The sequence below is a fragment of the Abramis brama genome, assembly GCF_963993115.1.
Source record: "Abramis brama genome assembly, chromosome: 13".
NCBI classification, from domain to species: domain Eukaryota; kingdom Metazoa; phylum Chordata; class Actinopteri; order Cypriniformes; family Leuciscidae; genus Abramis; species Abramis brama.
The window spans coordinates 8,351,734-8,375,170 of NC_139975.1; the positions used below are offsets into that span (position 1 = coordinate 8,351,734).

Sequence of the window (23,437 nt, forward strand, 5' to 3'; positions counted from 1 at the left end):
TTTTTCATTTTGTTCTATTTCCAGCGTGATAATGACTGGTTCCTACAACAACTTCTTCCGAATGTTCGACCGAAATACGAAGCGTGATGTGACACTGGAGGCGTCCCGAGAGAACAGCAAGCCTCGGGCAATCCTGAAACCGCGTAAGGTGTGTGTGGGCGGAAAGCGCCGCAAAGATGAAATCAGTGTGGACAGCCTGGACTTCAGCAAGAAAATTCTCCACACCGCCTGGCATCCTTATGAGAACATCATCGCTGTGGCAGCCACCAATAACCTTTACATATTCCAGGATAAGGTCAACTAGCACAACTGTACCACCTCCACATGTTCCTGAAAAGAGAGAGAAAGAGGGAAAAAGCTGTAGCCCTGCAGGATATTGCAGGGTGTGTTTTGTGATGAGAAACATGAAGTTACCTATGATGTGGGGAGAAGTATGAACAGATGACGCTGGATAAGAAGGCCATGTTGTGCAAGGATGCGGCCAGACTTTCACGAACAAGAAGCATCCTGCCCTGCACAATCATTCTTCCGCTATTAAGTATCTGCATTTCCTCTTCCACGAACTCTTGTTTATTTATCGTATTTATTCATTTCTCTGCTGGAAGGAAATACCTGACATGTCCTAAATCTGGAGAAATGTGCATTTCCATTGCAATGATATGAAGAATCTTTAATAAGGCAAAAACAAACCATGAATAAGACGGGCCTCCGCTGACATCCTGGCATCAGAATCAAAGGGGTGCCTTTACTTACAAAAAACAATGGATTTTCGTTTCCCTTAAAACACAATGCCCTCCAACTTCCTCCGAAGTGTCTGACTGGTCCGTAACAGACTAAGAATGTGACTCTGCGCTGATTGTAGTGTTGAACAAACAATCTGTGGATGGAATCACAGCATTTAGTGTCCTGATTGGCCCTCTTGAATGGAGCTCTGAAGTAAAAGTCAATCCCATTTGTTATGTTTTGTCATGCCATGTTGTCCTCTTATTTTGATGTAACCATTAATAAGCTGTGGTGCCTTCTTTTCGTATGTGGGTACTGGGGCGGCAGACGGGTGGCGGGTGGGAGGGTTTTGGAAGGGTGGTATTTGGGTTGTGAAGTGTGAATGTTTTTACAAGAAATGTGAAGAATAGCTTTGTGTAAGAAGGGGAAAGAATTGCAGCGACATGATTTTACAGTACACAGAATTGAAGTACTTGAATTCTGCATTATAGTCTCCATTTTATCTCAGTATGCTCATAACTTTACAGTATACCCTGTTTTTTTATTCTTCAGTGCCGTGCTGGGTGAAAAGTATTACCGTATTGCATGCAACATGTCATCTATAATGAGCCAATGAAGAAAATATATGTTCTGCACCATCAAATGAACCTGTAACAATCAGATGTCTTTTTTTTTTACATGGTTTCCGCTGCATCTGTCTGAGACTGTTAAAACATCATCATTCAATTACGTCACTTTGGCCTGAGGATGACAGGAATGCCGGTATCATGATGTAGCCTATACATGACGTGAAGGTTAAATGATATCAGGGAATTTTATTATGTACAAATAAACCAGTAATGTTCGCTTCTGAAGAATAAAACTTCAGTTGTAAACTTCTTAATGAAACAAAGTTTTATAGCTCAGAATGTATCTACATCCAATTATTTGCCATGCAGTCTTTATGCTTAATGGAATTCGTTGAAATAAAAAGAAACGAAAAGGAAGTTGAAATAAAGCTGTTTCCTGCTATCCTTTTCACCACACGTGAATTAAACAATGGCGCCCTCATGTGACAGTTTAAGAGACACACATGTTCCCTATCAATCAAATTCAAAGAATTAATAATTGTGCAATTTACTCACCCACGTTGTTCCAAACCCATGACTTTCTTTCCTCTGCAGAGCACAAAACTAATTTTGGTTACACTTTATTTTAAGGTGTTACGGTTTAATTATATATTTAAGCACTGAGTAATTTTAATTAACAACACGTGCTTACTATAGGGTTAGGGTAAGACTAGGGTTTGGATGAGGGTTAGTTGCATGCAATTATGCAAAATTTAGGCCTACTGTTATTACTAGTACATATGTATCAAAGACACTGTAAAATAAAGTGTTACCGAATATATTTGGCAGCATATTAGGGACAAACACTTTCACTGCAATCCTACACAACAAATTTAAGACACAAAAAAAATCTGAAAGCTTATATGGCAGAGGAAGATTCCACATTAATTTATGATTTTACAGTTGCAATTAGTAAAAAAAAACAAAAGTGATGTAGGCATAAATATAGTATTTTGAGTTAATATGCAAGGTTGTTGGATTCATAGAATACTAATAACACTTCAACTTTCATTGATAATAACTCTAACACATATTAATTATTATATAATTCTTAATAGATTAGGCTATTAGTTATGCATACAAATGACTACAAATTTAATAAAAAGTCTATAAGGGAGGCTAGCTAATCCCACAAGTCTCGGTATAATTTTTTTGGTTGAGTCAGAAGTCAAATTACACAGATGACGGTCATAAATTATAATAATTCTCTGAATTCTGTCCTCCAAATTAAAATTTCAGTATCAGATTTTTCCTATAGCTGCTGGATAAAAAGTGGACACAATAAGACCACATTTACACATGAGTAAATTAAATATGAGTAAATTAAATGTACATTTACATACGCTCATAGTGTGACAACATGCCCACTTAATGGGACACAAATCCTAACCCTATGGTTTTCTATATGTCGTTGTTCAATATTTTTTGTGTCACTTAAATGTTGGCCCATGTGTTTATACATATAGCCTACAATTCAAATTTAAACGTCTAGCTATCGTGAAAAAAAAAAAAAAAAAAAAACTCACTAGTAAAAACTGAAAACTATTCCCGTCCACTTAATTGGAAATTAATGTAACGTAAGGCTACTGCTAGGCAATCCTACATATATAAATATGGCAAACATTAAAAAAGGTGTTATAACGTATTATAAATTGTTACCAAAGCAATATGTCAAAGTAGATTAAAATAGGCTATATTAAAGCCTATCAGTTTATCACTTCAATCAGTTTGTTGCTGAGGTAAAATCTCATCAAAATTCATTCATATTGCTACTCCATATTTCCATTTGCAATCATCAAGCCTTTGTCTCCGGCAGGAAATAAAAAATCCATAATTTCCAGTGACAATAGAAGCAATAAGTTTGACTCTGTGTGTAGCCGTCAGTGCTTATTACCCGAAATCATTTTAATTGGCCTCGGGAGGATCGCAACAGGCGAAATGAAACGCTGTCAGCCAGCTGGGGACGGCACCTGTCAATCAAAACGTCCGTTATAAAGTCGCTCCTCTTTCGCGCCGTCTAGTCAAAGGCGGGAAAACAGCGCAAGGACCCGTTCCATAAGCGCGCGGAGTTTATTCGCGTATAGAGGCAGTTTTGAGAGAGCATATCTCTCTCTTCTCTGCACATACTGTTAACTCTGTCTTTCGTTTACCAATCAATCACAGTGAAAATGGATAAATCACCTGCTATGAACATCAGCACCGTCAACAGTTCCGTGGATAGACGCTCATTTCTGGAGAGAAGTGGCTATCAGCACCTGGATCACGGAGATCTGAAGGTTTTGATTCCAGTGGTGCTAGGAATCATCTGCGTCCTGGGTTTCACCGGGAATGTAACTGCTATAGGAGTCCTGATTACCAACGCGCGTAAAGGTAAGCTGTCCTTGATCAACGCGCTCATCCTCAACCTCATGCTGGCTGATGGTCTGGTCTTGGCATTTGCTGTTCCCTTCAAAGCCACTGCTTATTCCCGTGCCAGCTGGACCCTGGGATTGTTTGTCTGTAAGACCTGTGACTGGTTCTTGCACTCCTGCATGGCTGCAAAGAGCTTCACCGTGGCCATCATGGCCAAAGCTTGCTACAAGTATGTCAGTAACCCCACCAAGCAAGTGACCATCCGTTTGAAGACTATCCTGGTTGTCCTCCTCTTCACTTGGCTCTTGGCTTGCGTGGTCCCAATTCCCCAGTGGCTTTTTTCCACCCTGCAAAGAGAAGGAAACGTAATGATTTGTGTTCAAGCAGTGCCTGTCGAAGCCCATGATTTTATGTCCGTGTATGCCAAGGTGTACCCTCTTCTGACCTACTGCACACCTTTGAGTTTTGCTCTACTTTATTTCTGGAAGGCGTACGGACGATGCCAGCGCAGGTCCAGCAAGACCCAGAACCTGCGGACACAGATCAGATCCCGCAAACTCACCCTGATGCTGTTCAGCCTGACGGTGGCCATGGCCACCATGTGGCTCCCACAATGGGTTTCCTGGGTTTGGATGCGGCACGCGCTGGAGACCGAAGGTGCCTTCCCCCCGGTGCTCTTCACTCTCTCCGCCCAGCTCCTCATGTTCTCCATCTCTTTAGTCAACCCTGTCATTGTTCTCGCCCTCTCAGAGGAATTCAGGGAGGGCTACATAGGCTTGTGGCGTAGGCTCACCCTCCGCAAGCAACCGGCAAAACACAAGCCAGGACCACACACCCCGACCGCCCCGAAGTCGCCAACCCCAAGACCTGAAAGATCAGCCCACCTCCCTCCACACCAGCCAGGGCAAACAGAGGAGCAAAAGCCTGAGAAGCAACCGGACCAGTGTGAAGGACTGCAGGAGAGTCCGACCAACAAGGATGGAATTGTACTGCCAGATGTAGAGCAGTTTTGGCAGGAGAGGGAAACCGGTTCCCAGTCACAGGAAAATGATCCTATACCCTGGGAGCACCAGGATCCCAAGTAAGGAAAACACAGTAAGACAGTCTGAATCTACCTGCCTCTTTTTCATTTTGTCAACATAAAAGAAAAACACATACAACACATCAGACCTCACCTCATAAATTATGAATGTATTTGATTTTGTGTGTTTAACTCTTCTTAAAAAGAGAAAAATGGAGAAAACTGGTTTGGTATAAATTATTAGGAGTAAATGGAAATGACTATTATTTGTATTGTGTGATGTTGTTAGAAATGATGTATTACATAATAAAATAGGTAGAGATATCACTAAAGAAACCAGTGTGTTGTGACGTCTTGTGCGCAGAAGTCCACCAAGACAATAACAATGCTGAAAAGCTGTGCATAACTCTCTCCTGCCTATAGTATTAATAAAAAAAAATAGTTGAAATGTTGAAATCTTACTTTTATTGCTACCTGCATTTTGCCCCTTTTTGTTTATCGTGACAGTATTCACACAATAAGATGGCAATACAATGTCTACAGAATGAATATGCTATAAAAGAAAGTATTTAGGAAATGCATGTGTGTAAAATAAATTGTAATATATTACCTACTGAGTTGTGTTGTTTTTGTGGTCTGCGATCAGCCATTCTATACATATTTGTGCAAACGGATGCAAAATGTAAAATCCAGTCAACATAAGTTAAAAAAATGGGTTGCTTTTATTCAACTTCAGCTGTACATAAAGCAAGTCGGAAAACAATATCCTTTTAAGAAACATCTGAACAATTAAATTAAACCGTACGACCAGTTGACATGGCCAACTGCCAGTGCTCATACGGTCAGTCATAACACATTGTAAACAAACTAATGAATACATATTACTCATACATATTCATTGTCTAGAAACATCTTTCATGTTAACCCAACAGTCAGTTAAAATGACATACACAGAGAGGCTTTCATAATTCTTGAATATCCCTGTGGGTGACTAAAGTCACCAAAAAATGTTCACAAAACTGGGAGGTTCTCCCAATTTCAACAAATCACAGTTTCTAAACAGTTTGGAGCAGAAGTGTGACATGTTAAACTGAATTGATGTTAGTGATTTGAGACCGTGGCTGGAGAAAAAAAAGGGTCGACAGGCACCAGGTGGCGATACCTCCAGAAGACGTTCAGGACAGTTACCCAAACACGAGACAGATTCTTTACAATCACCATTTAGCATCTAATGCGGATTTAACCCTTTAGACTGGACGGATAAAGTGTTTGTGTAAGACAGGATAAGGACATGAAAATACTGTGGCTCGTTAGGGAGATGTTCTGGAAATGCATCATAAAAACAAAAACTTCCAGTTGGTCCAAATACTTATTCGGTGTCTTATACTCAGCTGATTTGATTGGTCACTATCCCATGATGTTCTTTATGGCATGAAGGGGCAAGTGGGTATGTACCATTCACTTTCAAAGGTTTGACAAGTAGAACCTTTGGACTGGAGTGATTTATCTTTATGTTTCTGAGAGTCTATAATGTGAATGGTGGTAGTGTGGGAAAATATCTGGGAGGTGTGTGTGAGATCATTTAGTGGAGCGTCGAGCGGGTTCAAAGGCAGTGGGAGGAGGAGGTGGTCCCCTGCGGTCTAGCTCCTCCACATATCCCATGAGGAGTTTGTGCCTCTCTTCTGACATACAGTCAAGAACCAGGTACCTTTTATCCTTTTCCAAGATCTTCTCAATGTCCGACAAGTGCTGCTCTGACTCCTGCATCAACTTGTGCGATCTGAAAACACAAAATTAAAATTTAATGTCAAAACTCAAATCATTCAACCTGTTGAGGAGATTGTGCTATTACTTTTGGAACCGGACTTCAGACACACTGAAGGCAAAATCCTGAACCACTAACAGAATATAATAGATTTGCAAGTGGGCTCTTTTGGCCTGGGTTAATAAATAAACACCAGAGAGCCACTCAGAAAACAAAATTATTCAACCACCCGGAGACTGTAACAATTTATAAATGTAGGCTTTTCTAAAGATACAGAGTTTTTAAAAAACTATAACAGTTTAGTGGTAAATTACAGCTGTCATAATTTTTCAACCCCTATTCAACTCTGCAGTTTTTAAGTCACTTATTTGTATGGTATGGTATGGTACAAAATAGTTAAAACACATTTAAGCCTTTGGAAACTATAAAAAAAAAAAAAAAGTGCTGTTACACATACATACATTTAGTCCATGCATGTGCTTAAGTTGAGTAGCAAATATGGCCAAGTCAAAAGAGCTCTCACAAAAGTTAAAAAAAATTGTTTTGTTACATTAGAAAGTTTATGGCTATAAAAATATTTCCGAAACACTAAAAGTTTCTAGAGACACAGCTGGCAGCCATATTCATAAGTTTAAAATGTGTTGTACCAGAAAACCATTTAGGGTTTTGAAGAAAAAGCACAATATCATTAAGGGGAATAACATGTTTGACCAGAGCAACTGAGAAAAAACAATTTACTGCCAAAAACTTGCAAAATAGCCTGATGAAAGAAGAAGAAAAAAACATTTCAATGCAGAGCATAAGAACAACACTAGACAAGCATGTCCTTCATGTTGGGACATCTTACCAAATGCCACTCTTGACCAAGAAGAACAAAAATGCAAACCTGAATATGCTAAAATTAATTTGGATAGACTTGTGGAGTTCTGGAAGAATGTTTTATGGAGTGATGTGACCAAAATGGACATTTTTGGACTGGATCAGCAGTATGTCTAGTGCAAAAAAGGCAAAGCTTATGAGCAGAAGAACACCATCTCCATGGTCAAACATTGAGGCACTCCAGTCTTGTTATGAATGTATGTAGTGGTCGACCGATATATCGGCCGATATTTGGAATTTTTTAGATATCGGCATCGGCCGATAAATCTTTCCGTTTGGCCGATATATTTCAAAACAGTTTGTGACTGTGCATTAGCGCTTTTTTCCACTGACGCGAACAGAGCGAGAATGAATGAACTAAATACACTCGCTCTGCTCCGCCCAGCACCGTAAGACAAGCCACTCAGAAGTGAAGCAGACATCTGACAGACACAGTAAATGACCAATCAGCATTCGCTTTCTAACCTGACGCTACATTGTGTTACACACAAAAACACTCCGGCGTGCAGCAGAGTCTATTCAAACAGTAACGTTACCATGATATGTCAGATCCGCAGCCCAGCGGTAGCTCCAGTGGGGGTCACAGATGTGATATAAAGTAATTCAAACAAAACTGAAAACATTTTACCTCACAAACAGTAAAAAAATCCTGTGACTGGCTGTTCCTCAGATACGCGCGTTGTTCTCGGGTTACATTTAAACTAGACGCTGTTTTCCAACGGACTCGCGTGCACGGAAAAGCTGGGTCGCGTGCACTACAGATCAGTGGTCGCGTGAGGTGGATGAGAGGAGAACACTATGTAATAATATTACGTTTGAAAATAAATCCTTGAAAATGTTATTCACTATCTACTGTATTTATCCATGATTGGCGTAATATCGTGTGTATTTTCATATGTTCATGTATGTCATGCAAATACATGCGACGGCTTGCAACGTTTTAAAGGAACAAACAAGCAAAACTAAACAGACATAAATCATTATTATTTAAATATACTTGAAGTAAAACAACCTGTTTAAAGTAAATATTGTAAATAAACTATGTGAGAATTATATTTAACTATGTATTGTACATAAAATGTATGTAATTGCACATACTATTTTGTCATTAATTTATGAATATTGTTTAGATTGGTTCATTAATGATAAATGTTATTTGTAACCTGCAGTAAGCAGCAGTAATTATTTATGTGACTGAAAAAATGACTGTAAATATTTAAGCAGACAAGAAGCTGCACTAAAACTTTATTTAGTGAAGTGTTACCTTTTTGTTTACATTTTAATTTCTTAGTAAATATTTTTTATTGCAAAAAGAATATTGCATAAATATTATGTACAATAAATGTTCATTTAGTTTCAACAATATTCTTTATGTCTCTCATTTACTGTATTCACATGTATTGTATCGGCCTCATATCGGCCAATCGGCCAGATTGCTTTCTCAATATCGGCATCGGCCATTAAAAATCCCATATCGGTCGACCACTAAATGTATGGTCTTCAGATTTAAATCTGATTCATAATATTTGGTAGAATTTAAATAAACCAGTGATAACATGAAAATCAAAGATTATATCAGTGATCTGGAAGCTTTTTCCAAGCGAGGAATGGGCCAAGATTGTGGTAAAGTAATTTTGAACACTAATGTTTAGAGCCAATTTGAAAATGTCTGGCAGGGGGTTGAATAATTTTGATTGCAACTGTACTATGATACATAAATTAGGACAGTTTTTTTACATTTACTGGTTTCTCTTATTTCAAATAATTGGATTTATATAGGATATAATTATTTAATGATTCCTGAAAATTATCCAGAATTTCACAATCATATATTTGAAGCTTCTTACTTGTAGGTGATGAACTTGGTCTCTTTCAGGAGAGTTCTGAAGTCTGCTTTGGCCGTGATGTACTTGTCTTTGATATAATCACCAAACTCTCTCTGTCTTTTCTATGGTGAAAAGGTGAACAGCAGGTACAGAAACTTACTATAAAGACATACTATAAAGACATAATATATAGACATAACTATATAGACTTACTATAAATATATAACTATATAGACTTACTATAAAGACAACTTTTTGACAAAAGGAGTACAACTCATTCAAAAAGTTCAAGAGGCAAAGACAGGCCTTACTCTGTCACTGCTTGAAAACTTGATGCATCTCGGATCTTCCTTAATGAGTTTCTTCACTTCCTTCCATGACGTCATCAAAGTGATCTGATGTAGAGGAAGGAATAGGAGTCAGTTGAATAAGCTGAACACAACAGATTAACTGACAACAAACCGAGTTAGACAAGTGACCCATGTCACTGTGTACCGAGGTTGTTTCGTCCAGAAGTTGGCGAAAATGCTCCTTTTTCTTCTTTGCAAGGGCCTCAATGTGTTCGTTGAAGAGCCTCTCTTTCTCATCCCTCTCCAGCAATGAGGATGACTCCCAGCGATGATCCTTCCTCAGGCTACGGCGCGTGTCTGACCAGGCGGCATCAGGCGTCTTTACCTGTCACATACAGAAAACCATTTTCAAAGACAATTTTACAATATTAGATTTAAGATTGAGGTTATACATAAATAATGGTGATGCTTTTTAACCATTCTATCACATTACATACAAATATACAAACATTTTTCATAAATTGGAAAATTTCTCTAGTGGTTGAATAGTTATAACAAGCATATTTCCATTGTATATGGGTATGAGATATTCAATCTGGCATCATGACACGAAGCCAAACTTTCTATAATTACCATATCAGACATGAGAGCTTTAAAATGCTGGACGGCCTCCTCCCTTTTGTGCTGCTCTCTCTCCCGGTCAATCTCTTTGGTTTGCTCCGAGCGGAATCTCTGCACCATCCGCTCTCTTTCCCTCAGACTGGCCTCTATCCGGGCCTGTTTCTCTAGCTCTTTCTCTTTCTCAGAGTTTGGATTCTGGAGGAGTATCAAAATCAAGGATCAGGACAAATTCCCCACAGAAGAAATTGCATTCATCACAAGTAAATGCTTATAAATAAAGTGTTGTGAAGTGAAATGAAGAGTACGGAGTTGTCAATACATGTGTCTTTTATCCATTCTGTAAAAGTATCTATATCCCTATGTTTTCATGCCTTTCTAAATTGTAGTCCTCTCTTGTTGTTTAAAAATAGCACAGGGTTGGGTTGGCACCAAAACATGGTGTAAAGTGAATAAGCTTCTCTAACCTTGGCAAGACGCTCCACGTAGTTCTTGAAGAGTTCCTCTCGAGCTGCAGAGGTTTCCACAGCCTTATAGCGAGGGTCAGTCTCCATCTTTTCCTTCACTTTGCTCCAGCGCTGCTGACCATCCACATGGTAATCTGACAGGAGCTCAAAAAAGTCTTGCTTGACCTTAAAGAAAACAATAGCAACATAAATGTAGTGGGACATGTCCCCAACACATAAGAGTGCAGATACGCAGGCTTGAATTTGGCCTGTGTAGATCTAGGCTGGTAGGCAAAATGATGCTGGTTCAAATCCCACATGGGACAACAACTTCTCATCACAATTGCACCATTGAGCTGGGAAAGTCTGCTTAATGATCACTTGTATAACTTGAGTAATATATTGTTGGAGACTGGGACAGTTTCATTACTTGCGAACTATACCTTTCCAAGGCCAGTGGTTAATGAGTCACTACTGTCAACCTGATCATTGTTAATACGGTTTAATAATCACGGAATTAGATGGGCATCCTCTGGTGAACCCCACCTGGTGAACACTCCCTCCTAACCTATGGCCCCCCTACACAGGTGACATTTCACTGGCATTAATGTTTGATGGCTGACCTTTAGCTGCCAAAGCCAATCAGCCCAGACTTTCTGCACTTAACCCTAGCCACAAAGACAGCGCATATGTAGAACAAACGCCAGGGCAGATTACAGCTCATAAACAACTTACAGACTCTCACAGTCTCAGCCAACGAGTGTATTTGTCTGTGAACATGTAGTGTATTACATGACAATGAATGTGAGGTAACCAAGAGATATTCAATCTGTGATGCTTTGGTAGGTTGTCCTGTTTTTTCTTGGTCTACCCATTGAGCACTTGTTTCTATTGTATTAAATGTCAGTTAAATAACAAGGGCCACTTCTGAATGTTTAATAAGACTGACATCTCAACTCATCTTTTGTTAAAATAAGGCAACAGTTGTGTATTAACTTTAGTTCCTCACCTTCTCCCCACGGTTCTTTGAGTTCTCTTTCTCCTTCTTTCTGAAGGCTGTCATAAATTCTATGAAAATGGCTTCTCTGTCTTTCATCTTTTCAACAGCCTTAAAGCGCGAATCCCTGGCATGTTTGGCAGCGAACTCACTGAAAGTTGTTCTGTGAAGAGAAAAAAGTAGTTATGTTATGCATTTAGCATTTGTACATTCATTGCAATGCAAGAGGAGGTTCCCTTCTCTCAAGGTTTTTTCTACTACCTAATAAGGACGTTCAAGACTATTTGACTAGTCGATTAAAGTAGTAGACTTGGAAATAAGATTTGTTCACTTTTTTTTGCACATTTAAAGTTTTCTTACTGACCCAAACTTTTGAACGGTAATGTACATGGATATGCCATTAAATAATCGGAGTTATTAGTCGACATGTCAATATTTGTTGCGATTAATTCAACATTAATTCAAAAACATTATAATATTATAGCAGACAAAAACATTAAATACCCAAACAACTTGCACTGCACATTTTTAAGATGCCACACAAAGCCAAACATTTAAAAATATATTATTGTTTAAAAACCTTCCTGGTTCCAACTTCAAGGTGTTTATCAGAAATAAACCAACACAAAAGTGCACAACGATATTACCAACATTGACAAATTAGGTTTATCCTGATGTTGTACTGTTTACCTGACACCAAGTTTAGCCTCCTCCATCATTTTCCTGAAGTCATCTTTGACCTGCATGATTTTATTCTTTTTCTCTTTCCTCTCCTCCTCAGCACGTGTCTTCACATACTGATCGAACACCTGTTGAGGGGACAGTGGCATGAGATGAGTGGGCTAATATACAATACATTTGAAAGCTGATATGAACCTGTTTTCACATTGTGGACATGGTATCAGCTAAATACAGTGGAACGTGTACCTGTTTCCTCTCTTTGGGATTGAGCAGCAGATAACGTGGATCAAATACAATCTTATGAAGCTCCTTATCCCAGGTAGAGAATGCAGAGACCTGATAAAAGACGAGAAGAGTGTTGAGAGATTCATTTTAACCCCCCTTCCTCTTAATTAGGGTCATTAACAAGAAGAGAGCGTTCAGTAGGTGAGCCCCTCTGAGCGCGTCCCCCTCCTACAGAGCTGGAGTCAGGGTGTGTGAGCCCACTGCTTTTCATCCTCCATTCCACCATCCCTAATGAATGACACAAACCCGACAGGTGGTCCTCAGCTTCCTTCTCTCAGCCTCCAACCCTTTCTTTTCCCACCATGCTAATTGCCGCAATGAGAGAGGTGTAATTAGATGGGGGGTGAACGGGCAGCTCGTCTATTGGAGTGATGATGACTATATGCTGCTGTACGGCACCTCTCAGACACGTGGGGGGGTCCGAGGATGAGGAGGAGAAGAGGGGGAAGGGGTCTTACCTTGATGATGAGACCCTTTGACTGCAAATGTGCCTTTCATCTTTGGCATAGGCTGGTGATGCAAAGGGCAGATAGCTCTCTACAACAGACTTGAAGGGATCTCCATTACATAAACGACATATGCGTTTATCCATATTTCATAGTTGAAACATCAAATCTGTTGCCAAGAGGCGGGAGATGTGAGACTCCACTGATCAGTTCTTCTCTGATCACTAGTAAATGTCAGGTAAGTATTTTAATGAGGACCGAAGCTTAAACAAATGATGGGTTTGACCTTTCAGACCAGAAAATAAATATATAAACGGCACTGTGTGAATCACCCCCAGCAAAATCTCTCCGCCATTTTGTTATGAAATATCTCAGGCATTAAACAGTTTGTTGATTTGCAAGTATGTCCGTATAAACTGGATTTAGAAAAAGCCCTAGAGTAATTGAGGAGTAAACACAGTTCTGCCTTGTAAGTATTGTTAAGAGCAGAACGATCTCACATGATTCATGTTATACTTATGAAAAAAAGACATACACTCTCTCAAAAGTTTGGGGTTGGTAAGATTTCTTTTTATATTTTTGAAAGTAGTCTCTTATGCTCTCTTAAGGCTGCATTTATTTAAAAAAAAAACAGTAAAAACAGAATATTGAGAATTTGATAATACAATTTATATTTCAATTGTAGTTTTTTCATGTGATGGCAAAGCTGAATTTTTAGCATCATTACTCAAGTCTTCAGTGTCACATGATCCTTCAGAATTATTTCTAATATTCTGATTTGGTGCTCAAGAAACATTCCTTACCAGCACCAATGTTGAAAACAGTTATTATGCTGCTTAATATCTTTGTGGAAACTGACACTTTTCTCAAGATTTTTTGATAGAATGGAAAGTTCAAAGAACAGCATTTATCTGTAACATTATTGTAGCATCACTTTCGTTTAATGCGTGTCAAGTTCAATTACTAAAAAATAAATAAATAAATAAAGATCTTACCACAAATCTTTAAACTTTGTGTATGTGTGTTACTTAGGTGTCTTTACATATAGAGACACTTGGAGACTCCAAAAGCACACCAAATAACCAAATGATATGAAGAGTCCATATAATTAAAAAATGAATGCACACCAAAGCACATTACAGAAAAAAATACTTTTCAGAATTCATAGTGTACAATATGTGTACAATGCAACAGCAAAGAGCTTGTTTACATATTAGACAAGTCAAGTTGCGATACGGAACAGAACCAGATGGACGATAAAATGAATCGCATGCGTTAACACGTTAACAGCCCTAATATATATTACTTAATGTGCTCGCAGTTAAATTGTATATGCCTTACCCCTCGCTCGAGCAGCATGTCTTTAAACTGACTCATCCGAGCTTCCTGAGGTACCACGGCTCTCTCGCGCGCTGCCTTCAGCTCAGCCTCCATGGCTGCCTCCTTTTCTGAGTCGACCTCTTTCTTCTCCTCTATCCTAATACACAAAACAACTAATCAGCCAGAAGACATGTCTGAGCATAAACAGGCATATTCACATCAAGTTAGAATTTTCAGCATTAAAAACATGCACAAGATGTCAAAACTTATTTTGGACACAGAGTCCATAACATCATAATAATCAGCTGTCTTTATTAGTAAGAGACTAGACATTTTTTTAGATTGTTCAGATGCGGAACAATTTACTATCCAAACTGTTTTTAGAGAATGATGAAAATTTTACCATTTTGATGTGGAATTTTTGTTTTGAATGTTTTACTTTCATTTAATTTTGTATCTGACTTGGTGTCCATTTCCTTTAGTGCTTGGAGACATAAGTATTTTTAATGCAACTTCCTCTAACGTGGAACATTAAAATAAACAAAAAGGCAAAACCAACCCTGTTTACTTTCTTGATTCAAAATCCTGGTCTCATTATGCATGGTTTTATAAAGCAGAGAAAATACAGAAAAAATTCTCACTTTCGTTTCTTGGCCTTACTGGGTTCATCATCAGGTATGTCATCTGCAATAGCGAACTCCTGTTCCTCTTTAACCAACACTGTGTCACAGGAAACAAAAAAATGCAACAGAAGGTTTAGACCACTATTAAAAAGCTGTTGAATGAGTCAGACATGGACAGAGAGCACTTCATGCTCACAGCTGACTAAGACAGGAATGGACAGGAACTGCTGTGGTGTACCATAGACACAGATTTAGAAAAAACTCACTGGTGCAAAATATTAAATTATCAAATTTGTTGACTTGGTGCATTGCACATGGTTTAGATACAGTGTTATTTTTATTCTCTCTAGATGTTTGCCAATAAATACATGAATAATCTGTCATGAAAAAATGCAAACACTTGATGGGAGAGATGTGTACACATGCATTTCTAGGGAGATGACTATTACCCATTTTGTGGCTGTTGTCCAGGCCTCTTTTGTGCGGAGGTTCCTGAATCGCTTTATCTACATCAACCCGCCCCACCAGCTCTTCTGGTCGCTCCCACATGGACAGACGTGTGGTGGGGTTATAAAAGAACACCCTCTCGTCGCCCGTCCACACCACACACCTGACACATAAGCATAAGCATTGGGTTCAGGTCAATCCAATACAAAGAGCTCCAACTATATCATTTGGCATTTAATTGCTTGTGAACTCATTTTGAGGGTGATTTACAAATAATAAAACTTTTGCATATTTAATGTAGTTGAATCAAGTAAATCTGTTTTGATTAAACAGGCACGAGTGGTTGCCTACCATGGCGTGCCAGGAATGGGTGTGGTTGCAACGGGCTTTGCTTTTTTTGCTGCCTTCTGTTCCTCTGTCATCTCTTCATCTTTCAGCTCCTTTGAGTAATGCACAGATCATGTCAGAAACTCTTGTTTGTACAAAACAATTTAGAAAACTAGGTTTGTTACCAACCTCTTTCTGCTCTTTTGGTGGGTGGATTTTTGGGCTTCCATCTTCCATGTCCATGATTTCAGCATCAATCATGTCAACAACTGCATCCTTGATCTTCTCACTCTCTTTTTCTGTAATGGAAACATGGAGATGAGCAACTGTCAAATCTCATAAAAGACTAATTTCAGAGGGCTGTATTCAAGAAAACAGACTATAACTAATATGTTAAAATGATATTTGCTAGCTAAGATATTTCAGCACTGAGGTTTCTAAAAACAACAATTTTGAAAAAGAAAATGTTATTGGCATTTAATATTTTATTATAATTTTTTCAAGTCACAACATGGGTGATTGCCTCATGTTTTTGGCTGCACTTACACTTGCACAAAAGCTACTATTTTTACTCGCATCTGACACCGATTGGATATTGTTGCACACATGCAAACACAGAATGTGTGGGCTTCAAATAAATTGAATCTTACCATGCCTTATATCACTTCATAATTTCTAGATCTAACAGCCCATAAATAAAATAACTACCAAAACTACTGTTATTTTTATATTATTATTATATATTATTATATTTTTATCCATTCAGTCAAATTTTCCACACATTTTTGACAGCTTTAACATGTCCATGCTGGCAAGTGATAAAGGTTCAAGTGGGATAATTACAAATGTGGCTTTAAAGTAAAAATAAATAAATAAATAATAATAATAATAATAATAATAATAATAATAATAATAATAATAATAATAATAATAATAATAATAATAATAATAATTATTATTATTATTATTATTATTATTATTATTATTATTATTATTATTATTATTAATATATATATATATATATATATATATATATATATATATATATATATATATATATATATATATGGGGGAAAAAAAAGATTTTTTATATACGGATATTCAATACCCGAGGGTCAACCATGTCACTACAAGCTATCACCAAAGGAATCATTCTAGTTTGGGGGGGGGATTAATGCAATTGCCAATACAAGTCGTGTCTTAAGTGAATGTAAACAGATGAAAAAAACAAAAAACAGATATGATTAAAAGATCTGATCTGTGTTAAAACTTGCGGTGTAAATGCAGCCTTTGTCCCAGTCTCTAACCTGTCTCTTTGAGCTCTTCTGGTTTGTCCCAGGTGGTCTCCTGTGTGTGTTTATTGTAGTAATAGGATTTTCCCTCTTGGGTTTTGAACTCAGACCACTCAGATGTACTCAGAGCTCCAGGCAGTCCTGAGGGCCCGGCCATCGCCATTTGAGGGGGCATCATGGGTACTAAAGGTGGTGCCATGCCATGGAGCATACCTTGATATAACATACACAAAATCAGAATCAGTTCAAGACATGTAGCTCTTCTCTGCTACAATCAGAATGACAGAAAAAATATTTTACATTGTTGTATTAACAACATGGTTAAAACAACAAGTTAAAAAAGGGGTAATGTCAGAAATTGAAGGAATTTTTTTTTTTTATTTAGCCATTGTATAATCTGTGTTGGATGATTACTGCACAAAATAACAAAAAATCTAAACACTAAATTAAATATGAGAATGAGGCATGCAAAGACAATACCACCACAATATCACATTAAAACCATTATAGAAAAAAGGGACAAGGTAGGAACACATTTATAACAAATCAAAACACTGTTATCTGAATTTCTATAGCAGTTTATTATCTACGTTACTGCCTACAACTCAACTGTAACTTAAACGTTTTCAAAGGGACAAAAACTGATTTACTCCAACTATGTAACATGTTAAGTCAAAAACAAGTCATAAAAGTGGCATGATGTTGTTAAAATAATGTCTCAAGAAACAGAGTGGCCTCTAATTGGAAATAATTACATTGAAAGAAAGCATAGAGATGCACAACAGTTACTAACATGCCATAACGGGGAGGGAATTACCGTTTTTGGTAGGAGAGATAGTCTTTACATAGGGACAGCTGACTATCTGCATCATTGCTACACCTGAAAGAGCGTATAAGCAAGCACAGAGTGTTGGAAAAAAACACAAACATACGTCATCTACTGCTTTCAGGTGTCAGGAGAGTAAATGCTAGATTATTTATGATGAAAATACTACTGTATTATCTTACATTGCTAACTGATCTTTATTCAATTGAATTTAGGCAATAACGCCTGCCTATGTTGCTTGGCAACAACTGCACATGAAAATGGCAAATTACAGCCATCTATAGAAGACTGAACATTTCTGCAACACTATGACATTAATGCAGTAGTTAAGACTGCATTTATCACTTATTGTTATATATTTATTACAATAGAGCTTGCTTTGAATCATCTTCTACATAATACGATTTCATTAATGATGTTAGTTAACTCATCCAATAAGCAGACAAGGGCATCTTTTCGACTCTACAGGTTCCTGTCAAACTACAGACATGCTCTGGATAGTAAGAAAAAGACAGAAAGACAAGGAACTGAGGAGAGAAAGGCAGTTGCATTCAGAATACACTAAAGCTAAAGAATTCTTAAAGGGATAGTTCACTCTAAAATGAAAATTAAGTTATCATTTACTCACCCTGGTGTGGGTCTAATGTTGTTTGGCCTTCTTTCTTTTATGGACCACAAAAATAGATTTTTTTTTTTTTTTTAAATGTCCCACAAAAAGAGATTATTATTTTTTTATTTTTTTTAAATGTCCCACTCGCACTTATCTATATAATGGCAGTGAACAGCAAGCAGCATCAAGCTTTTTTTCTAAACGAATGATTCCATGCGATACGTGCCGTCTATCTTAAATGTTCTGAGGGTCTGTCGTGTTTTACTTAGTCTTGATTTCTCACAACTTGATTGCTTTTTCTGGGCGAGACTGAGTGAACTGTCGTGTAGCCGTGCAGAGAAGACCAAAGGCCAAGGTCTAGAATTTTGTTTAATAATACATTCAATTTCAGTTTGTTTTTCACCAAACCCTATCATAAACCCTCCAGAAAATAGAATACAGCACATGTCGCATAGGATCATTCTGAGATACTTTTGCATCTTTTTAAAAAGCTCGATGCTGGTCGCTATTCACTGCCATTATATGGACAAACGCAAGCGGGACATTTTTTTTTTTTTATTCTCCTTTTGTGGTCCATAAAAGAAAGAAGGGTATGCACTACAGCACTAGAACAACACCAGGGTGAGTAAATGATGACTAAGTGGCTGTTTACACAACATAGTTTTCAAATAATAATTTGACAAAAAAAACTGAAAATGATACCGTTATTGTCTCGGTGTAAACTACAAAAACACAAATTTGTGAAAACGATGACATTATGTGCATGCATATTCCGCATTAAGTCTATAGGCGCATAGTTTTTTTTACAAAGTGATATCGCTAACTACTGGCCTGGCAGCATACTACAGCATTTTTAATCGTTTTCACGGATCCGTGTGAACGGGGATTGTTTTGACAATGTTGTCGTCTGTGCGCGAAAAAAGGCAAAGGAAAAACATTTTAATTTTTAGTACATTGTTGTCATGTAAGCGTATCATTAACTTTCATTTTAGGGTGAACTATTCCTTTAGCAGGGTACAATTGATTCAACAAGTTCAAAGGTCAGACCTACCAGGCAGTGGAATGGGCATGGCAGGCAGGGGCACTCTGAAGGGTGGCACCATGACAGGAGGGAACCCTGGCATTGGAGCAGTGGGCTGTGGCACAGTATGAGACAATGCCACCGGCATCGGTGGCGGACCTGCAGTCATGGAGACCGTAACCGTTGGTGGATTGACAGCTGCTATTGAGGTTGCCATAGGACTGGGGGTTGTGGTTACAACTGACGGCATCTCCACTACGTCAGGGGCTACAATTCAAACAGTTGAGAATACAGAATGGTAACACTTGTGATTTACTTTTGAAAACAAAGCAAAATTAATAAACAATTGCTGAGCTGATTAAATAATTTTTCTGCAAAACCCAACAGAGATCAATGAAATAAAATATTTTTTCTGTTTCTGAACAGATGACAGAAAAGATTATAAATATTCATAATTAACCCAAAGTATATTACGAAAGAAAAAAGGAAGAAGTAATAGTTTGAATAAAAATACCCATATTAGGAATAGAGTACTTCTGGAGTCAAATATACCATCCTCAGGTTCCTTTTATATATAGTTGAGAAAAGAAAAAAAAACATTATAAGAAGCCAAAACTGATGTAAAAGGTCCCCAATCTGAGTAATAAATATACAACTATATTGCTTTTTGAATTACAAAAAAAGCTTACTGTAATAGCTAACATTACTTTGCAACATATTGTATTGTTACCACAACTGATGTCTTTTATGTCTATTTTTTTTCTTATATTTATTACTACTATTATGGATGTAATTTCTGTTTCTTCATTTTTTTCAGCCAATATATTCAATTGTTGATTATATGTACTATTAAAGACTTCAGGTACCAATCCAAATGTAAGGCAATGTTCAAATGATTACTGTATTAAAACCTAAAAAAACAAACACAGGAATCGACAGGAATATATTACATTAAAAAAAAAACATTTAAGTAGAAAACGGTTATTTTGAATTGTAATATTTTCTGCCAATAATAATGTATTTTTGATCAAATAAAGGCAGCCTTGCTGAAAAAAAACAACAACAACCTCAAAGTACAGTTCTCTTTTTTGTTTACTAACCCTAACCAGACACAATGCAATAGGATTTCAGCAACAAGCAACATGACAACAGGAAGAAAAAAGCTCATCAAAAGTAGTGCATAATCATACATATTTTGAATTAATTAATTATATGATGTGCCAATTAATTAATTAATCGCACATGATTGTGCACATCAAAATGTAAAGTCATTATTGTTTTAAATGAGAAAAGCTTCAAACAGACATTACAAATATTGCATTTTTATTCAACAGAATTTATTACACAAACTTTTTTTTTTTCAAAAGCTGCATCTGAATTGGTATTTAGACATATTTACAGAACAAAACAGTTTGGTTAATTTTTATGTCCTGCAAAAAAGTCATACATGTTTGAAACTACATGAGGGTGAGTAAATGTAAACAAACAGAATTACTATCCCCAAAATTTGTTTTGTTTTTTTGTTTTTTTTGTTTTGTTTTAATGAAATTATAGTCTAAATAAGAAACTAAAACTGCCAGAAGGTGGCAGTAAATGTCTAAATGAATAAGTTATTGAGTCATTCATTCATGTGAACATCCCAAACACCCTAACTGGGCTCAGGTGCAGGACAAAAATAAATTTGTTTGGAGCTGCTATTTTTTTAGTGTGCGGACTTCACGCTTCTTGGCTCTTGGCTTCCAGATTGGCTCAAAACACGGATTCATTCCGAAATTGAACACTTTTTCGTTTTTTCAGAAGTTTGCGTTATGAGCATTTTAAGCATACACTAGCTTACTTGTAAAAACCAAAGTATATTTTGGGCTTTAAAAGTTCACGGGAATGACATTTACCTGATACAGGTGTTGGGAGGAGAGGTGAAGCTGCTGTGATGCTGGGAGAGGAGATGGAGCTCATGGATGTGGAGAGGCTCTGGGAGGTGTGTGTGGCTGTAGTGCTGTTGCCTGCAGCTGGGATGCTGATAGATGGACCGGGCCCGGTGGAACCTCCACTGGCTGCTGCCGCCGCCGCCGCCGCCTGGCTCAGCATCATTGGACCCAACTCAGCCTGCTGGATCACCTTCACGCCTTCAGGCTTCGTCCAGGACGACTCCCTTGTACGTGCATTGTAATAATACACCTGAATAGAGAAGCAAACAGAAGAGGACTATAGATCAAACTGTGTGCACTGTAAAGAAAGTAACAAAGTATTTTGTTTTAGTATCAACTGCATCAAGTAGAGACTAACAATGCAACATTGCATTACGCTTGCGATTTGGCTGGGAAAATACAAGACATCATGAACTCCAAAAATCCATTATGCAATTTCCAACTGATTATGCATTCATTTCTTATGCAAAATACAATAATTGATACATTTTCAGTTGTAAAAATCAACAGTTTCCTCTCCAGTTACATCAAATCCTTTGGCATATATTTATATAAAGATATTACTTAAAATATATAATATACACTACTGTTGTTGTTTTTTTATTTTTTTTAACAAGTAAAGGCATTTATAATGTAACAAAATTCTATTTCAAATAAATTCTGTTCTTTTAAACTTTCTATTCATTTTGAGCTGTTTCAACATTGATAATACCAATAAATTAAATGTTTCTTGAGCACCAATTCAGCATAATAAGAATTATTTCAGAAAGATCATGCAACACTAAAGACTGGAGTAATTATAGGGAAATTTCAGCTTTTACATCAAAGAAATAAATTACATTTTGGAATACATTAAAATAGAAAAATGTAATTTTAAAACCTTGGTGAGCAAATAACATTAAACATAAAATATGCCCTCTTTCAAAAACATTTAAAAATCTTTCCGACCACAGCCCTCTAAAAGGTAGTGTTTAAGAAATAACTATAATCCAAATATGATGTTGTCTTGTCAGAACAAATATTTGCTCTCTTAAACAAAAACTCTCATCTCAAGACTTTTAGAACAGGAAATAGCAAGATTACAACACAAGCCACCTTGCCTTTGGGAATCAACACATTTTTTTTACTAATTTAATGAGAAGCTATACCTTTCCTTCTGGACTCTTATTCTCCACCCAGATCTCTTCTGTAGAGGGCATGGAAGGAGCAGGAGCAGGAGAGGCTGTAGGTGGTATTCCTGGAGGGAAGATCATGCCAGGTGGAGGTGGCATGGATCCTCCGGGCGGAGGCATAAACGGGGGTCTCTTAAAATAAAAGTCATAGATGTCAGCGGAACCTTCCAAACACCCAACCTTCTCTTTCTATTCCAATTAACACAAAGTTAAGGAATTACACAATAAACGGTATCTGATATACTACTATTCATACCTGTAAAGGTGGGGCACCCATTGGAGGGGGCACACTGGGGTCAAAGGGGATCCGTCCGAAGGGCGGTCGGGCAGCGGGTGGAGGACCCCTCATCATAGCAAAGGGAGGCACAGGGGTGCTCAGTAAAGGCTGCCTGCGGGTGGAGGTGCTGGCAGGAGGAGGTGCAGTGGCAGGGAAACGCAGTGCTGGCTGCTGGGCCATGCTGGTGAAGTGAAAATAAACTTTAACAATAATATCTGTACAGTACACAACGACTACTGCAGACAGACAGACATAAGAGTTAACTCATTCTTACGAACCATACTCCCGTTTAAACCTTCCTGAGTTGACATAACAGACTTCATATGATGTGCATTTGTATCTTAAACCACGTTCTATAACCTGAAGTGCAATGAAAAAATCAATAAATAACGGTATAAGAACATTCAGTCGTGTGTTGTTACGCTGCTTTCATTGTCCACGAACCAACAGGCCAAACGAGGCTTTAAAAAGATTCAAATTAGCCAACTGGGAAACACTACCCAGTTGACTATTAAGGAAAAAACAAGACTAAGTATAACTGGTCGTTCGTGTTAACCAGTGTATGAAATATAATGCAAAATCCGCACCTGTTAGCGGCCAGGCCAATGCCTTCTGCCTCTGTGTGATCCGCCATGACGGGAATAGTAAAACAAATTA

At 37.7% G+C, this 23,437-nt stretch overlaps 3 protein-coding genes across 6 annotated transcripts in view; 2 read left to right on the forward strand and 1 right to left on the reverse strand.

The window, feature by feature from the left end:
* ppp2r2ba (protein phosphatase 2, regulatory subunit B, beta a) overlaps nucleotides 1-1,720 on the forward strand; it is a 57,020-nt gene extending 55,300 nt beyond the window's left edge. For all 3 annotated transcript variants that reach the window (XM_084132442.1, XM_084132441.1, XM_084132443.1), the window contains one exon: nucleotides 25-1,720. In XM_084132442.1, coding sequence (XP_083988568.1) covers nucleotides 25-304 — 280 coding nt within the window. In that variant the 3' untranslated portion in view covers nucleotides 305-1,720. The remainder of the gene's footprint in view (nucleotides 1-24) is intronic.
* Nucleotides 1,721-3,367: 1,647 nt separating this feature from the next.
* gpr151 (G protein-coupled receptor 151) lies at nucleotides 3,368-4,898 on the forward strand. The gene has a single exon (XM_084132773.1). It carries the CDS (start codon nucleotides 3,500-3,502, stop codon nucleotides 4,766-4,768), a length of 1,269 nt encoding a protein of 422 aa, XP_083988899.1. The 5' UTR covers nucleotides 3,368-3,499; the 3' UTR covers nucleotides 4,769-4,898.
* Nucleotides 4,899-5,403: 505 nt separating this feature from the next.
* tcerg1a (transcription elongation regulator 1a (CA150)) lies at nucleotides 5,404-23,437 on the reverse strand. 2 transcript variants are annotated; one of them, XM_084132771.1, is made up of 21 exons: nucleotides 23,368-23,437; nucleotides 22,760-22,961; nucleotides 22,480-22,635; nucleotides 21,296-21,581; nucleotides 19,434-19,670; nucleotides 17,764-17,826; nucleotides 16,962-17,159; nucleotides 15,844-15,953; nucleotides 15,679-15,767; nucleotides 15,330-15,490; nucleotides 14,899-14,977; nucleotides 14,279-14,414; nucleotides 12,453-12,542; nucleotides 12,216-12,334; nucleotides 11,538-11,688; nucleotides 10,550-10,714; nucleotides 10,098-10,280; nucleotides 9,670-9,849; nucleotides 9,486-9,569; nucleotides 9,196-9,296; nucleotides 5,404-6,484 (listed from the first exon to the last, which is right to left on the reverse strand). In XM_084132771.1, the coding sequence occupies exons 1-21, from the start codon at nucleotides 23,412-23,414 to the stop codon at nucleotides 6,283-6,285; spliced, it is 3,039 nt and encodes a 1,012-aa protein (XP_083988897.1). In that variant the 5' UTR covers nucleotides 23,415-23,437; the 3' UTR covers nucleotides 5,404-6,282. The 2 variants fall into 2 exon arrangements, with proteins under 2 accessions (XP_083988897.1, XP_083988898.1); XM_084132772.1 differs by lacking the exon at nucleotides 17,764-17,826.

Excerpts from the sequence above, each read along its gene's own strand:
- gpr151 (XM_084132773.1), top strand. The coding sequence starts at position 3,500 with ATGGATAAATCACCTGCTATGAACATCAGCACCGTCAACAGTTCCGTG.
- tcerg1a (XM_084132771.1), bottom strand. The coding sequence starts at position 23,414 with ATGGCGGATCACACAGAGGCAGAAGGCATTGGCCTGGCCGCTAACAG. Across the intron at positions 22,636-22,759 it reads TGGGTGCCCCACCTTTACAG|AGACCCCCGTTTATGCCTCC; the intron begins GTATGAATAGTA and ends TTTTATTTTAAG. Across the intron at positions 19,671-21,295 it reads CCTCCCAACACCTGTATCAG|CCCCTGACGTAGTGGAGATG; the intron begins GTAAATGTCATT and ends TTTGAATTGTAG.